General features: G+C 45.4%; 1 protein-coding gene across 7 annotated transcripts in view; it reads left to right on the forward strand.

Annotated features, from left to right (window-relative positions):
- Nucleotides 1-18,031, forward strand: part of DMXL2 (Dmx like 2) — a 429,248-nt gene that overhangs the window by 390,254 nt on the left and 20,963 nt on the right. For all 7 annotated transcript variants that reach the window (XM_082252816.1, XM_082252819.1, XM_082252821.1 and 4 more), the window contains 3 exons: nt 623-683; nt 779-906; nt 3,378-3,455. In XM_082252816.1, coding sequence (XP_082108942.1) covers nt 623-683; nt 779-906; nt 3,378-3,455 — 267 coding nt within the window. The remainder of the gene's footprint in view (nt 1-622; nt 684-778; nt 907-3,377; nt 3,456-18,031) is intronic.

Below are 18,031 nucleotides of genomic sequence, written 5' to 3' on the forward strand. Positions count from 1 at the left end.
TGTTAATCTGTAACTGTTTTTGCCTTAACAGGTCGTTTTTTTGTTCCATCTGCTTTTGCTAGGTTTTTATTTCACAGCCTTTTACTGATTCAGGCCCAGTGTCCCTTTTGATAGGGTAATTTTACCTCTGGTTTGTAATTATCCTGGTCTTGAGCATCGGGCTGATCTTCTCATGCCTTTTCTTTGTCATTGGCAGTTACCTCTCTCTTGCAGGTAGCTTCTCCTCATTTAGTATAGATTCAGGCATCAGTTCTTCAAAATTTGCAGATGGGTTCCAGTTTCTCTTGTGGACCTGCCAGCGGCTGTCCAACTGCTTTTTGAAAGAGAATTGTATTTACCCTAAAATACATTTCTTGGACTCTATTGAAATACATAGGTCACACCCCCTGTGTTTCCTTGTTGTCTTTTTCTTGGTACTGCTTTTGACATGCTGGGTAGGTTCCAAATCTTCTCTAGGTAACAATATAACCTTGTTATATCTGAATTCCTGTGTCCCTCTATGCAATCAAGAATTTGATTTTATGGTAAGTACAAAAATCTTTAAAAAAAATCATTTTTTTCATTTATTTTTCTGAACTTTCAAACTTTAATTTCTGTTGTTTTTCTGTGGTATTCCTAAAAGCTGATAAAAAGGAATCTGAATAATGTCAAAAGAATGGCTTCACACCCTGTCCACCAATACTGTAAGTATGAGATTCAATTGTAAAACCTAAATATTCCTAAAGAATATGAAATGTAGAACCAGAAGACTGACATTGTTTCATCCACTTTACACTAGATCTTACTGGTGCTCAGGATGGCAGTGTCCGTATGTTTGAATGGAATCGACCTCAACAACTTTTATGTTTCCGCCAAGCTGGCAATGCTCGGGTTACCAGGTTATACTTTAACTCCCAAGGCAACAAGGTTTGTTTTTTTATTATCATGTGTTATATTTTTGAAATACCACACTTCTCTGTGGGTTGTTTTGTGACTAGCTGCTGCTAAAAAGGGGGTAATATGAATTCTATAGTGAAGGAAATATAACAGCCATTGAATTGTAACCGTGTAATGTCAGAACCTGATTGCCATCTTCAGTACTTAAAGAGGAGGCATACCCCCCCCCCCCCCACGAAAAAATAAAAAATCATCAAATACTGTAGCTGCTGTCTTTTAATATTAGGATACTCACCTGTCCTGGAGATATTTCCATCTCTGGTGCTACCGCCGCCATTGCCTGTAAGGGAAACCGGCAGTGAAGCCTTGCGGGTTCACAGCCGAATCCCTACTGCACATGCGTGAAGCTAACTGTGTTTTGTGAATGGCCTGGCAGCGGGTGAAGGAGGAGGGGTGCTAAACTTACGAGGGACCTGGCCATATCTCACTACAGCCATGTCTCCCAGGTTCCACCGGGGGGGGGGGAGCAGATAAGCTTTGACTTTCTGCTCTAGTTTTCATGAATCGGGCCCATTTTGCACCGTCTGAATATGACTGCCTTCTGTTACCTATTACAGAATTACTTAGGACTATTGGGTCTAAAAAAAAAAAAGTATAATTATTTGTCCAGCTAAACTTCATGTACAATTATTCTATGTGCATTAACTAGCTTTTGTGAGAATGGGGCAACATCAAATGCTGTTAAGGTTCTGGTCAAACGTTTAGGTTTTTCTTTTTCTTTTTTTAATTAGCACAAGGTACAGTACTTACCTTTAATCCAAAGTGTTCCTTGTGCTGGCAGCCATAGCTGAAATTCTCTGTCCTCTGCCCCCCCCCCCCTCCTATACCACACCTCTGTAATCCCCTGTTGCTGCGAGGGTCAATAGAGCTGAAGGACCTGCCACAGTCACTTATCAAGTGTGCCAACTGCTTTGACCCTTTCTGCCTCCCTCCTCCATTCATAGAAGCTGTACTATAACTTCCACGGATGAAAAGTGGAGCGATGGGTATAGGAATGAAAGGCCTCCTCCATTCATAGAGCACTTTTCATCCAGGAAATTATTGTACAGCTTCTATGAATGGAGAAGAGGAAGGCAGAATAGGTAGACAGTCACAGTGCCTCAGGTCCCTCAGCTTTATTAACCCCTTAAACACTAGAAGATTATAGCTGCAAGGTATGGGAGGCAAGCAGAAGTCAGAGAATTTCCAGTATTACCACTGGCACCAGCACAAGGGACGCTTTGGATTAAATGTAAATACCATCCCTTGTGCCTAATTTTTTTTTTAAGTTTTACCTAAACTTGGACTTTAAAGTTCACATTTTCAGAAAAAAATATCCATCTTGAGTATCCAAAACATACTTTGAAAGGTTTTGTATGAGCTAGCTAATAATAGCCCAGAATTTTCAGATGTTGAAGTTATTGCTACTAGTGTTTGATGATATAAATGTGGAATCAGGGCTTCCTTTAAAGCATGACTCTGGAAGAGTTAACAATAGTGTTTTTGTATTCAGCGTAGCATCAATCACTGGTCAGGTCAATGAACAACCTGTCTTGTATGATTTCCTTCAGTTGAGTGCAGTGCAGTCTCGGGCAGCAGTAAAGTAAATCATGTGGAAGCCAATGATGGACGTTGTCACTTAGGCAGAAGGAAGAAACCAGGGCCAAGCAGAGACTTGATTTGAGTGGAGTGCTGGGTTAGACATAATGGGCATGAGTGGCTGGTATTTGGAATTTGATGAGAAGCAAGTTGATTGTGGATAATAAGTAAAACAAACTTAAGCTGAGCATAGATGGATCGATAATCTGCTTGATTGGCTTCTCCCGAACGGGAATATTGGAAAAATATAATTTGATCAGCGCATGCAGCTGATCAGTGTATTCTGATAGCGGAGGAGTGCCAGCTCTCAGAATACGATAGCACAGGGGGGAGGATTTCTCTGTCCACCTCGCTTGTGTGGATTGGGGAATTCGTTGTGTTTTTGTTTTCTGGCTGATCAGAAAACAAAACAATTCATCTATGGCCAACTTTAAAGTGGCCCTGCTGCTGTCAGTCCAATCCAGTGAGCAGAGAGCGTGGGTCGAGGCTGGCATCAATGGACACACACAGCCTGGCTCGGGAGCAAACTCGCATGTATACCACTATAGGAAGTGTGGTGGTATATGGACAAGAGGAGGAGCCAAGAATGTAGGCAGGGGACCCCTACAGAGGAGGTTTACGGCTTCTCTGTGCAATACCTTTGCACAGAGCAAATACTTAGAACATTTTTTTTCATTTTGGTTAAAAAAAAAACTGCTTTAAAGCCAACATACACGGTGCTTTTTTTGTATGAAATGGGAAAGTATCATTAAGTTCAATAAGGTACAGAAATGTGTGTGGTTTTCTTAGAGTTGCATGCATGTTAAATGCATGTCCTTGTAAGATATAATGATCATTTTTTTGTGTTCCGTTATACTTTGCAGTGTGGTGTTGCAGATGGAGAAGGATTTTTAAGCATTTGGCAAGTGAACCAAACAGTCTCTAATCCAAAACCATATTTGGTAAGTTGTTGCATAGTAAGGTTAAAAAAAGACAACGGTCCATACAGTTCAACCTTGAGTGTGTCTGCATGTCCCTACCATTTTCTATATCTCTGTACATTGCACTTGCTAAGAAACGCATCTAAACATTTTTTTAATTTATTTGTTGGAAAAATAGATCATTCATTTAGAAATTAGCTTTAGATTTAAATAAATATTTCTCTTGCGTCCTCCGACAGTCGCCGCCCACTCATACAGTCTTCACCAATGGGTATTGCCTTCCTCTCCGCAGGAGTAGCTAGGCATTAGACTTGTTAAAAGCAAAAGCATTAACATAGACACACCCATGGGGGCTGTCCCACTGGTCAATACCCCCCTGCAGTAAGCCATCCCAACTCCGTTTGTCTTCTGCCTAGTTCAGGAGTAGTCAGGCTTCCCTGTGCTAGGGCTACAGTCTCAGCCTTCTTTTTTCTTTTGTGATTTTATTTTCAGTATAATGTCATTTTTTCTTTACTGTACTTAGCTGTTTATTTTGTCAGCTTTAGTTAGTCGGATCTTCGGACAAAGATGGATTTTGCGGAGCTGGGAATCGGACTGGTCGCCCTGGTTCTCCAGGGCAGAGGGTCAGATGGAGCCCCAGCCTGCCATTGAGCGTTCAGCCATGTGTTCGCCCTGGCATTACGAATGACCCATCCCTGTCAGCAGGGATGCAGCCTGTGAGGTGGCTACCTCACCGGACACATGCACGGTTCGTCCGTGCTCTGTGGTGTCCTGCGTTTTTTGGCTGATGGCAGCCCCTGCCATCTGAGGGCAGTGGTTTTCCGTTTGATGAGAGGCACCCCACGCCATCTGGTACAGGTAAGTACACTCTGTGTGGGGCCTCTGTCTGGGGCTGGCAATACTATGTGGCTGTGGTATCCCCTCATGTCTGTGCATTTATTTGGGGCTCCCTGATGCGATCCCTTCGGGGGGTTTTTTATTTCACTGCTGCGCTGTGTGTGCTTGGGGGCCCCTCTCCTGTGTCACTTAGTGTGCTTTGGAGGTGCAGACTGTGTGTGTGGCGACCGCTGCGGGGTTGAAAACCACCGGTCCGCCATTTTAGGTGTGGGCAGCATGTCTGGCTTCGCTATGGGCGTTTGTGCAGCATTCTATGTAGTGGTTTTGGTGCCCTCTGGCGCCATCTTGTGTGTGGCAACAGATCATTCGGTGCACATGTCGGCGGCCATCTTGCCGAAGCCTCCCATTACATCCTATGGGCAGCCATTTTTCCTTAGCCTGCAGCTATAGTTCAGTCTCTGGCGACCTCACTTCCTTTTCCTCTGGAGCAGCGTCTGATGTGGTAACACTCTGTGGGGCTCTGTACTACTGTCCTTTGCATTTTCCTCTGTAAAATCCTTTCTGGCTCAGTTTTGTCCCTGCGGGGGGTCTGTGTGACACAGTCGGTATAGCGGTGGCTGCGGGGTCCGCGGCGCACTTAAGGGGCCAGTACCTTGCAAAAAGTTTTTTTCAATGCAATGAAATCTCAGGACAGCAAATTCCCTCCAGCCCTGGTAGGGAACTCCAGTTCATCTGACTCCCCTGCTCTGACTAATTTGGTGCTGATGTCTGAACGTGCTGCTAGGAAAAGGCCTGATTCAGAAGCTGATGTGGCTGCTGTCGGTGGCGTGCCCCTTTCTGGGTCTCGCTCTTCTCAGGACCCGCAAGAGTCTGAGGCGGAGGTGGAGGGGGTGGATGATTCTCCCCCTGGGTCGCCCGAAGAACGCGCGGCTATGGATGCGCTGATTCTTTCAGTTAAAGAAACACTACATTTGGAGGATGAGCCCAGTCCTCCGGGCATTGTGTCCTCTTTTGGTACACATAGGACCCGCAAGTCGGCGCAGGTTTTTCCCTGTCCCGCTGAGTTTCATCACACTGGGAATGAACTATGGCGCAGTTTGAAACGCACCTTCACTGTGCCGAAAAGGTTTCAACTACTTTACCCCTTTGCGGCTTCTACGGATTTGCGCTGGTGTGTGGCCCCACCGGTGGATCACACTGTGGCCGTATTGAACAAGGCTACCCTGGTTCCCACTGAGGATTCCCCGGTGTTTATGGATCCCACGGATAGGAGGCTGGAATCACTTGCGCGCCATTCTTACATGGTGGCAGGTTCCATGCTGAAACCTATTTTCGCCTCTGTCATGGTGGCTCAGGCGGTGGCGGATTGGACGCTTGTGACTGATTCTGCCCCCTCTCTACTACTGTGGAGATGGTGGACCAGATTTATCAAGGGGTCATGTATTTGTGCCATGCGGCCTTGAATGAGGCCCCTCTGGCTGCGCGCCTGTCCAGTGTCACGGTGCTTAGCCGTCGACTGATCTGGTTGAAGAGACCGGCTGACCAGACGCCCTGGAAAACGGTGGCTGATTTCCCTTATACGGGGTCTCGCCTTTTTGGTGAGGCCCTGGATACTTTGGTTAAGGGAGTCACTGGGGGCAAGAGCACTCTGCTGCCCCAGAATCCGAAGAACAAGTCTTTCTGCGGAAGGCGGGGTTCCGCCTTTAAACCTAATCAGGGATCCTTTCGTGCCTTCAAGGCACAGAACAAGGGTAAACCTTTCAAGGGCCAAGGTGGCCAGCGAAAGCCCTGGGCGGGAAAATAGAAACCCGGCCACGCTGGTGCGGCGGCTCAGTCCGCCTCTGCCTGAAGGGACGCCCTCACCCGTTTCAGGGGTGGGGGGACGTTTGCGCGATTTCCTCAAACCTTGGCTGTTCCGAATTCCGGACAGGTGGGTTCAGGAAATCATTCGATCGGGGTACAAGATCAAATTCCTTTACCGGCCGGCGGACAGATTATTTCCCTCAAATCTTCATTTGACCCCAGAGCGTTTGCGAGGCCTGCATCGGGCGTTACAGAATCTCCTTGCCCAGGGGGTGATCATCCCGGTGCCTCATCGGGACAGATTTCTGGGTTTCTACTCAAATCTGTTCACTGTGCCCAGAAAGGAGGGCAAGGTGCGTCCTATTCTGGACTTGAAAGCTCTGAACCGCTTTGTGCGAGTTCGCAAGTTTATGATGGAGTCTCTCCTTTCGGTGGTGGCCTCCCTGAGCCAGAGAGAGTTCCTGGCCTCTATCGACCTGAAGGATGCGTATCTGCACATCCCCATTTTCGAGGGCCATCAGAGGTACCTCCGGTTCGCTATCGCGTAGGGACACTATCAGTTCGTGGCGTTACCTTTTGGTCTCGCTTCGGCTCCAAGGGTTTTTACCAAAGTGTTGGCGCCTGTTCTTGGCCTGTTACGGGCACAAGGCATTTCGGTTCTGGGATATCTGGACGATCTCCTGTTAAGATCGAGTGCCAGCCAGAGTCTGTTGCGTGATCTGTCAACCACGGTACAGACGCTTCAGGAGTTCGGTTGGACCATCCACGTTCAGAAGTCGAGCTTGTCTCCTTCGGTTCGTCTCCCATATTTGGGAATGGTTCTGGACTCTGCTCAAGCAAAGGTGTTTCTGCCGGAGGACAAGCTCCGGACCCTGCAGAACGAGATCAGGTCCCTCAGGGACAACGAATCCTCATCACTCAGGACCTGTATGCGGTCCCTGGGGTTGATGATGTTGGCCTTCGAGGCGATACCATTTGCAGAGTTTCACACGCGGTCTCTCCAAGCGGAGATACTGACCAGATGGGACAGACGGTCTCAGTCCTTGGACTTGAGAGTGTCTCCGAGTTGCCAAACCAGAAGGGATCTTCTGTGGTGGCTTCAGTCTCCGACTGTGTCGGCAGGAAAATCTTTCCGGCCGTTACTATGGACGGTGATTACCACAGATGCCAGCCTGTCGGGCTGGGGTGGCGTCCTGGGCATCCTGTCTGCCCAGGGCACTTGGTCGGAGGAGGAATCCTCCCTTCCGATCAACATTTTGGAATTGAGAGCAATCAGGCTATGCCTGCTCCAGTGGTCGGATCGTCTTCAGGGTCACCCTGTACGGGTGCAGACGGACAATGCCACCGCGGTGGCTTACATCAATCACCAAGGGGGCAACAGGAGTGCCCGGGCAGCCCAGGAAGTGACCAGTATTCTGTCTTGGGCCGAGACTCCTGTCCCAGCGATATCGGCAGTTCACATTCCGGGTGTGGAGAATTGGCAGGACGATTACCTGAGCCTGCCAGACCCTGGACCAGGGGGAATGGTCCCTGCACCCGGAGGTTTTTCACATGCTGTGTGCGAAATGGGGATCCCCAGATGTGGATCTGTTCGCATCTCGGCTAAACAACAAAGTGGAAAGGTTCGTGGCAAGAACGCGCGATCCTCTGGCGGACGCCTCGGATGCGCTGGTGGCGCCTTGGCATAAGTATCGTCTGATATATGCCTTTCCTCCGATTCAGTTGTTGTCCAGGTTCCTTCGCAGGTTGGCGTCGGAACCGACGTTGGTGATTCTGGTGGCGCCAGACTGGCCACACCGGTCCTGGTACGCGGACATCCTTCACCTAGCCATAGAGCCTCCTTGGCGGCTCCCAATGTGGGAAGATCTTCTGTCTCAGGGACCGATCTTCCATCCTGCTTTACAGTCGCTGGCTTTAACGGCATGGCTGTTGAAAGCCAGGTCCTGAGAGACAGGGGTCTCTCCTCAGAGGTCATTCCTACTTTAATCAAAGCTAGAAAAGCCTCGTCTGGTAAGATTTATTACCGTACGTGGAAAGCTTATTTTGCCTGATGTGAGTCCAGGGGCTTGTCGCCTTGTTCTTACTCGGTGACGAGAGTGTTTGCTTTCCTCCAGTCTGGTGTGGAACAGCGCCTTGCGCTGGCCACGATTAAGGCCAGGTGTCGGCACTGGCTGTCCTTTTTCAACGCCCTGTGGCGTCTCACTCTTTAATTCGCACCTTCATTCAAGGTGTGCGTCACTTGGCCCCTCCCCGGAGGGCGCCTTTACCGCCATGGGACTTGAACTTGGTTCTGTCCATGCTACAGCGTCCTCCCTTTGAAAACATCAGGGAGATATCGTTGCCTCTGCTGTCTAAAAAGGTTGCTTTTCTTGTGGCGATCACTTCGGCTCGCAGAGTGTCGGATTTGGCGGCGTTGTTTTGCCGCTCTCCTTACCTAGTGGTTCACAAGGATAAGGTGGTCTTGCGACCTGATCCGTCCTTTCATCCTAAAGGTGGTTTCGGATTTTCACCTTAATGAGGACATTGTTTTGCCTTCGCTCTGTGTGAAGCCTAAGCATCCTAAGGAGGTTGCTTTGCACTCCTTGGATGTTGTCAGGGCGATAAGGGTTTACCTGTCGTCCACTGAATCTTTTTGTAAATCGGATTCCCTCTTTGTCCTTCCTGAGGGACCTCGGAAGGGTAAGGCTGCGTCTGCGGCGACCATTGCCAAATGGATCAGACAGACAATTGTTCAGGCCTATGCTTTGAAGGAACGGGTTTCGCCCTTCCCTGTCAAGGCGCACTCTACCAGATCGGTGAGTACGTCCTGGGCCTTCCGACATCAAGCTTCGGTGGCCCAGGTGTGCAAGGCTGCGACTTGGTCGTCAGTGCACACCTTCTCCAAATTTTACAAAATTGATGTTCTGGCATCAGCTGATGCCTCCTTTGGCCGCAAAGTTCTTTTTTTGTGGGTCCCTGGCTGTTGGGGGTGTTTATCCCCTCTGGTTATTTGCTTTCCTGGGTTGTTGCTCCTGTTGAGCCTTTTTTGTTGCCCAGTAGGTTCTCTTACTGTTTGTGTAAGGTTCCATTCTCTGATGTGGGTACTGCGTTGCCTTGTCTACGGTTGCCTCTCCCACCCCTCATGTCTACACTGCTTTGGGACATCCCATTGGTGAAGACTGTATGAGTGGGCGGCGACTGTCGGAGGACGTAAGAGAAAACTGAATTTTTGTAAAATCTTACCGTAAAATTCCTTTCTCGGAGTCCTTCGACAGTTGCCGCCCCCGCCCCTCTTTTGGGGTTCTTGTACACTTAACTGCTTGCTACCCAAGTGAGTTGGGATGGCTTACTGCAGGGGGGTATTGACCAGTGGGACAGCCCCCATGGGTGTGTCTATGTTAATGCTTTTGCTTTTAACAAGTCTTATGCCTAGCTACTCCTGCGGAGAGGAAGTCCATACCCATTGGTGAAGACTGTATGAGTGGGCGGTGACTGTCGGAGTACTCAGAGAAAGGAATTTTACGGTAAGATTTTACAAAAATTCAGTTTTTTTTTCATGTTTAGTATCCTTTCAAGTTTGAATAGCAATTGAATAACTGCCTCTAACGCAAGCCTATGCATTTGATCTCTTGTCTGGTTTTCACCTAGCCTGTGAAAGTTCATCCGTAGGAGGCCAACAATGTTGATTTTTCATTGCAGTTGTATGAGAAAAAATATTCAGTCTTTTTAGCCAGCTTTATATAAGATAACTATTGCTTTGCCCTTCTATGGCTCTTTAGTCTTGTACATAACATCAACACATCAATGTCAAGGTATTTTTTCAACCAACAATTTGTAGTGTATAACACATAGCAGACGTGTCCTAAGTGACCCCAGTGGGGACCTTCAGAACTATAATTTTTCAGCCAGAACCAAGGTTGTTTATGTACATGTCCTGTTATTTTTTTTAAATACTCTGCTCTAAACACAATAAAAAGGACTTCTGCTCTGAAGGTAATTTTTATGTTTACAGCTGCAGGCGGAATGATAACCGGATTAAACCTTTACAGTATAATTGCTTCAGATATGTATTCACATTGAAGATGTTGAACCCAATTATAATCACATATCTTTCCTGCAGACCTTTAAAATTGCTCAGTTTCTGTTTTTTGTGTCCCTTCATATTTGCCATGGAATTTAGTTACCCTTTTCCCTAAAACTCTGAGCAATCAGCCATTTCAGTAAATCCACTAATATGTATTTAAAGCTCTTTGCTGAGTTTTCCATGATGTCTACCAGACTGCTTCAAGTCAAATTTGTAGGTTTTGGATAAATAAAAAATATAATTTAATTTTAAGTGTTTATAGTGTGAACAGGGTTTTGTTGCATGGGTAGCCGTAGAAAAAAATTTGGCTAAGGCGTTTGGTATTTATTTAGTAAACTAATGTATCTAAGCCCATTTTGTACTATACAGGTGCATCTCAAACATTTAGAGTATCATTGAAAAGTTAATTTACTTCAGTAATTTATTTCAAAAAGAGAAACTCATATAGATTCATTACACCACGCAGAGTGATATATTTCAACAATTTATTTATTTTAATTTTCATGGTTATGGCTTACAGATAGTGAAAATCCAAAATTAGAAAATTGTGAAAAAGTTCAATAATGTAGACTCATGGTGTCACACTCTAATCAGCTAATTAACTCAAAACACCTGTTTCCCGAGCCTTTAAATGGTCTCTGTCTGGTTCAATAAAGTACACAATCATGGGGAAGACTGCTGACTTGTCCAGAAGACAGTCATTGACACCCTCCACAAGGAGGGACAGTCACAAAAAGGTAATTGCTAAAAGAAGCTGGTTGTTCAGAGTGCAGTATCTAAGCATATTAATGGAAAGTTGAGTGGAAGGAAAAAGGTGCACAAGCAACAGGGATAACCACAGCCTTGAGAGGATTGTGAAGCTAAGGGCATTCAAGAATTTAGGGGAGATTCACAAGGAGTGGACTACGGCTGGTGTCATTGCTTCAAAAACCACCACACACAGACATATCCAGGACATGGGCCACAACTGTCACATTCCTTGTGTCAAGCCACGCCTGAACCAGAGACGGTGTCAGAAGCGTCATACCTGGCCTAAGAAAAAAAAAGGACTGGACTGTTGTTCAGTGGTCCAAAGTCCTTTTTTAAAATTATAGTGCACTTCATTTGGAAATCAAGGTCCCAGAGTCTGGAGGAAGAGTAGAGGGGCACATCATTCTATTTGCCAGAGGTCTAGTGTGATGTTTCCACAATCAGTGATGATTTAGGGAGCCATGTCATCTGCTGGTGTTGGTCCACTGTGTTTTATCAAGTCCTAAGTCAGTGCAGCCCTTTACCAGGAAATTCTAGAGCACTTCATGCTTCCCTCTGCTGACCAGCTTTATAGAGATGCTGATTCCATTTTCCAGCAGGACTTGGCACCGGCCCACATTGCCAAAATGACCAATACCTGGTTTAATTATCATGGTATCCCTGTGCTTGATTGGCCAGGAAACTCGCCTGACCTAAACCCCATAGAGAACCTGTGGGAGATTGTCAAGAGGAAGATGAGAGTTACCAGACCTAACAATGCAGATGAGCTGAAAACCGCTACCAAAGCAACCTGGGCTTTCATAACGCCTCAGCAGTGCCACAGACTGATCACCTCCATGCCAAGCCGTATTGATGCAGTAATTCATACAAATGGAGCCCCGACCAAGTATTGGGTGCATACTGTACTGTACTGTACATGGACATACTTTTTAGTAAGCCAGTATTTCTGTATTAAAAATCCTTTTTTTTATTGGTCTTATGTAATAATCTAATTTTCTGAGATACAGAATTTTGGGTTTTCACTCAGCTGTAAGCTATAGACATCAAAATTAAAAGAAAAAAAATGCTTGAGATATATCACTCTGTGTAACGCATCTATATGAAACAGGGCTTGACAAATTTGCTTGAAATCTAGGAGTCAGCTTGTAACGGAACCGCTACCCCACAGTATGCTTGTGTGCTTCCTTCAGAATACTGCTTCCTTCAGTCTTGAACATAGATATCAGATATTTTAGCCGCCCCATACAAAACTAGCCGAGATTAGCTTGTATAAGATCTGGAACATTTATTGAACAAACTCACACTGAATATATACCACACCAGGTCAATTGCTTGATTACATTATCATATGCAGATGAAATTGTGTACAGAAATATAATTAACCACTTCAGCCCCCGGAAGGTTTTACCCCCTTAATGACCAGGCCATTTTTTGTGATTCGGCACTGCATTACTTTAACTTAAAATTGCGTGGCCCTGCGACGCTGTACCCAAATACAATTGATGTCCTTTTTTTCCCACAAACAGAGCTTTCTTTTGGTGGCATTTGATCACCTCTGTGGTTTTTAGATTTTGCGATATAAACAAAAAAAGAGCGACAATTTTGGAAAAAACGCCATATTTTTTACTTTCTGCTATAAAACATTCCCAATAACATTTTTTTAAACATTTTTTATCAGTTTAGGCCAATTCGTATTCTGCTACATATTTTTGGTAAAAAAAATCCCAAAAAGCATATTTTAATTGGTTTGCGCAAAAGTTATAGCATTTACAAACTACGGGATAGATTTTTGGACTTTTTATTTTTTTGTTAGTAATGGCAGCGATCAGCAATTTTAAGCTGGACTGCGACATTGCAGGCGAACAGATCGGACCCCTAACTGACATTTTTTACACTTTTTGGAGACCAGTGACTCTAATACAGTAATCAGTGCTAAATAATATGCACTGTTACTGTATAAATGACACTGACAGGGAAGGGGTTAATACTGGGGGTGATCAAAGGGGTTAAATGTATGCCTAAAGTGCTTACTCACTTTGTGGGGGGGGGGGGGTTTCTGTGACAGGCACAGAGAGATCGCAGTTTCAGCTTAGCTGAAACTGCTAAACTCTCCCTGCCTGTCTGACAGAAAATCCGCCTGCTTTGTTTATATAAGCAGGCGGGTCTTCTGTCGGTTTCTCCGATGATCGCTGGAGGGCAGCGGCAATCGCCGCCTCTCCTCCCACAGACTGCCTCCCATCTTTGTCTAAAAACAGCATGTGCCACCAAAACCACTTGCACTCAGTCACGTAGTACTACGTGACTGGACGCAGCCGAGCCACCCTGCCACAGTAATATTACGGCAGGCGGCAAGTGATTAACATATCTAAGAAACAACCAACACAAACCATATTCTACTTGCCCACTAGCAACTAATAGATGACAGTGATTTAATTAACTTGAGCTAATTTACTAGCAGACTTGCGGTCATCGAGCTCCTGACGTACAATACACATTATTGTAAGTGTAAACACATCCCCACAGTAGACAATAGGGGAGTTCAATCAACAATGTGTGGAAGACAGGTGGTTGAGCTGATGATATTAGCATCTGCCATGAGTCTGACTGTGTGGAGCAGTCCCCTATTGGCAATAGGCAGCTAGGCCTTTAACATGGATCCTAGGCCTGGAGTCCCAGAGTCTGTGTGTCTTGGAGAGATGTGGACTTAAATCCAAAGTAACATTACTCCAAGTGTCCCCCAAGTATACACCTCACAAGCCAGGGCCCATAGTCATACCGAGGCAAGAGGCTAGCCTGCAGTCCCCTCCAAAAGCCGCTGTCCAGACCGAGTTTACCACACAGCTAAAAAAGTTAGGAGCCAGGCTTCTGTCGGACCGGCTGCCATACACACGGGCCGAATGGCGGCCAGTTTTTAATAAACCGGCTAATGTTGTCCGGCATTCGACCCGTGTGTACTTGGCTTGATGGTGTGATGGGCAGTGGCTAACTGGGGAAGGACAGTGCAGCAAGTTGGAGGCGATAGGAGATCCAGTAACTCATGCCACCTTAAGCCCCTTTCACATGTGCACCTCTGCTATGCAGAACCTGCTTGCTCAGCTGGGATTTCGCCGCTAATCCCCACTGAGCAGGTTGATGACAGGTCTTATACGCTCTGCTATACAGTGCGTGCATGGAGAGAGTCCTGCTCCCCTTTATGGGGAAGTCGGATGGAAATGGACTGCCTGTCCATTTCAATCCGATGCCATCTGATTCAATCCGTCGGCCGCATGGAAAGTAGGACCACCATCTGTCTGTTTTTCTCCAACCGGATCGGATGGCGGCGGTTGTCAGCAGACATCTGCCACTCCATAGAGTAGACTGCGAGGGACCGATCAGGTCCGCCTGAAAAAGTGACAGGCGGACCTGATCAGACAGCCCGTGTAACAGGGGCTTTCGGCTGTGTGGCATGACAGGGAGAGAATAATAAAAATTAATTTTAAAAAATAAATAAAAAAAGCAGCTGCCCCACACTCCCTGTCCACTCACTGGTAAGGACAGGGCGCTAGATCAAGCACTCAACACCTCTTCTCTGAGCAGTGAGAACAGCAGGGGAAACCCTCAGCTCCACCAGTGGCTGCTTGTTGCAGCCCCTGGCCACCACAACAGGGCGGCATCTTAGTCCGCCCACCCACGGGCGGGGACCGCATGAGGACAACAGACATCCCAACCTGCAAAAACTAATTTCAGGGCAGTGGAAACTCATTTCAGGGAGGTGGCACTCCATGCCCCCCTCCCCCCACCAATTTAACACGGCTAGAGGATGATCAAATGAAATGCAATCAGTATACAGAGGTTTACTTCTTCTGAGAGATATTAAAGGAACACACTAACCACCATCACCACTTCAGTGATTTGAAGTGGTCATGGTGGTAGGAGTCAGAAACACTGCACATGCTGGGATATTTACAATTATGTGCAGGGGCTAGTTGCACCCCTAGCACATGAGACTTACTGCTGGCGGTTTCTGCTCACTGGTACTGCTGGTGGTTAGTGCTGGCTGGCGGGTACTGCTGGCTGGTACTGCTGGTGGGTACTGCAGGCTGGTACTGCTGTGGGTACTGCTGGCGGAGAGTGTGAGGTGCGGCTCTGGAGGAATGCTTCCTGTATTTCTCGGTCTCCTTACAGGCGGAGTGCATTTGATATCACTCCGCCAGTAACAGGACGGAGCCAGAACTATACAGGAAGCATCGGCTCCGTTCTGACAACTGACACATACAGCTGGGATATTGCGCAGCACTTGCGGGTGTCAGCTAGCCACATCACGCGTACGGGAGACTCCCATACCTCGCAGGAGACTTGGTATGTCTGGGACAAGACACCTGCCGCAATGTTGCCCCGGCGTCAGGCTGCTAATTCTAGTCGCCAATGCAACCTGGAGTCTGTCAAGCCCTGATATAAAATATGAGTTTCACGTTTTATTGAATTACTGAAATAAATTAATTTAGAGGTGCTCCGAATGGACATTTTGGTGCCGAAACCGAAAATGCAGGAAAATTCGTTTTTAGAAAATTATCTATTTTTATATATAATTGTATTATATTTGACTTTTTAATTAATATCATAAATTTAAATGAATATGAATTTATTGTCTGCCATTATCGGCACCTTTAGTGCAAGAAAAGCTCAAGAACAATGCATCCCTTTAAATTCTATGTATGTCTCCACACTGGTCCATTGCGCTTCCGTTGTGTTAAAAATCTTGCTGGCTGTATTTTTAGTCAGTTAATAAAACGCACTAAAAATGCACTTACCCATTAATATGCATTGAAAACGCAGCAAGAATGCATCAATAAAGCACCTGTGTTACATTTTTGATGTGGTTTTTAAGGTACATGACCTATGAAAAACTCACCATAAGCACAGTAAAATCACATCAAAATTGCAGTAAAATCATCGGCACCATTATCTGCACATTTTTCTGTATCGGCAAAATGCTAAAAACACAATTTTCTCTGTTTCGGCCGCCAAAATTTTGGTGCATCTCTAGTTTTTTTCACATGTATGGTAAAAAAAACCCAGGACCTCAGTACTGCAAATAAGAAATGCTCAGCACTTGGCTAGCTACACCCTCTGCCTGTTCCACAACACTGACCCTGCAACACACCACAGTTATCTTGGGGTATTTTTATGAAAAGTGTTACAGTGCCGTGAAAAATAATTCATGCTCCTTAAAATTTTCCACATTTTGGACCCTTTTCAAGTGCTTTTGCGTTAAAAAAAAAAAGCACCTGAAAAGCTCAAGAAAGATGCCTATCTTAAAAAAAAATGAGTGCTTTCACACTGGGGCGGTGCACTTGCAGTGCTATGAAAAAAATTCTGCTTGAAGTATCTTTGGAGCTATAAAAAAGCATACCAAAAACGCTTCTCCCCAATGAAATAAATGAGAAGCGCCTCACAGCGTTTTTGGTGCAGTTTTTGGTTATGTTAAAAACCGCACTGCAAAAGTCTTAAAAATGTTGCAAAAGTGTTGGAAAAGCACTTAAGGTTTTTACTGGCATTTTTAAAGTGAACCAGTATGAAAGGGGCCTTTGTCATGTTAGAACCAAAAACGTAAATGTATTTTACACAAAGTGGCACATAATTGTGAAGTGGAAGGAAAATGATAAATGGTTTTCAATTTTTTTTACAAATATCTGAAAAGTGTGATGTGCATTTGCATTTAATACTTTGTAGAACCACCTTTTGCTGCAATTACAGCTGCAAGTCTTTTTGGGGATGTCTCTACCAGCTTTGCACATCTAGAGAGTGACACTTTTGCCCGTTCTTCTTTGCAAAATAATTCAAGCTTTACAGATTGGATGGAGAGCGTCTGTGAAAAGCAATTTTCAAGTCTTGCCACAGATTCTCAATTAGATTTAGGTCTGGACTTTGACTGGGCCATTCTAACACATGAATATGCTTTGATCTAAACCATTCCATTGTAGCTCTGGCTGTATGTTTAGGGTTGTTGTCCTGCTGGAAGGTGAACATCCGCACCAGTCTCAAGTCTATTGCAGACTCTAACAGGTTTTGTTCTAAAATTGCCCAGTATTTGGCTCCATTCATATTCCCATCAACTTCGACCAGCTTCCCTGTCCCTGTTGGAGAAAAGCATCCCCACAACATGATTCTGCCACCACCATGTTTCACGGTTGGGGTGGTGTGTTCAGGGTGATATACAGTGTTCGTTTTCCGCCACACACAAAGTTTTGCTTTTAGGGCAAAAAGTTTAATTTTGGTCTCATCTGACCAGAACACCTTCTTCCACATGTTTGCTGTGTCCGCCACATGGCTTCTCGCAAAACTGCAATCAGGACCTCTTATGGCTTTCTTTCAACAATGGCTTTCTTCATGCCACTCTTCCATAAAGGCCAGATTTGTGGAGTGCACGACTAATAATTGTCCTGTGGACAGATTCTCCCACCCGAGCTGTGGATCTCTGCAGCTCCCCCAGAGTTACCATGGGCCTCTTGGCTGCTTCTCTAATTAATACTCTCCTTGCCCGGCCTGTCAGTTTAGGTAGACGGCCATGTCTTAGTAGTTTTGCAGTTGTGTCATACTCTTTCCATTTTCTGAAGATCGATTGAACAGTGCTCCATGAGATGTGCAAAGCTTGAGATTTTTATTATAACCTAACCCTGCTTTAAACTTCGCCACAACTTTATCCTTGACTTGTCTAGTGTGTTCCTTGGCATTCATGATGCTGTCTGTTGACAAAGGTTCTCTAACAAACTTTCACAGCACACATGTCTTTATTCTGAAGGCAATTGGTTCTACTAGATTTTAGTTGGGGGTATCAGAGTAAAGGGGGCTGAATACAAATGCATGACAGACTTTCCAGATATTTATTTGTAAAAAAATGTGAAAATCATTTATCATTTTCCTTCCACTTCGCAATTATGTGCCACTTTGTGTTGGTCTATCACATAAAATCCCAATAAAATAAATTTACGTTTTTGGTTGGTACATGATAAAATGTGGAAAATTTCAAGGCGTGTGAATACTTTTTCAAGGCACTGAATATATTGTTAATAGAATTATGGGCTGAGAGTTGTCGTAATAAAAATGTGTATTTCAATGTTCCTATTTCAGACCATTGCAGTGCTTTTGTGTGCATTTTAAAAAA

The sequence above is a fragment of the Pelophylax lessonae genome (genome assembly GCF_965119305.1).
Source record: "Pelophylax lessonae genome assembly, chromosome: 4".
Lineage (NCBI taxonomy): Eukaryota > Metazoa > Chordata > Amphibia > Anura > Ranidae > Pelophylax > Pelophylax lessonae.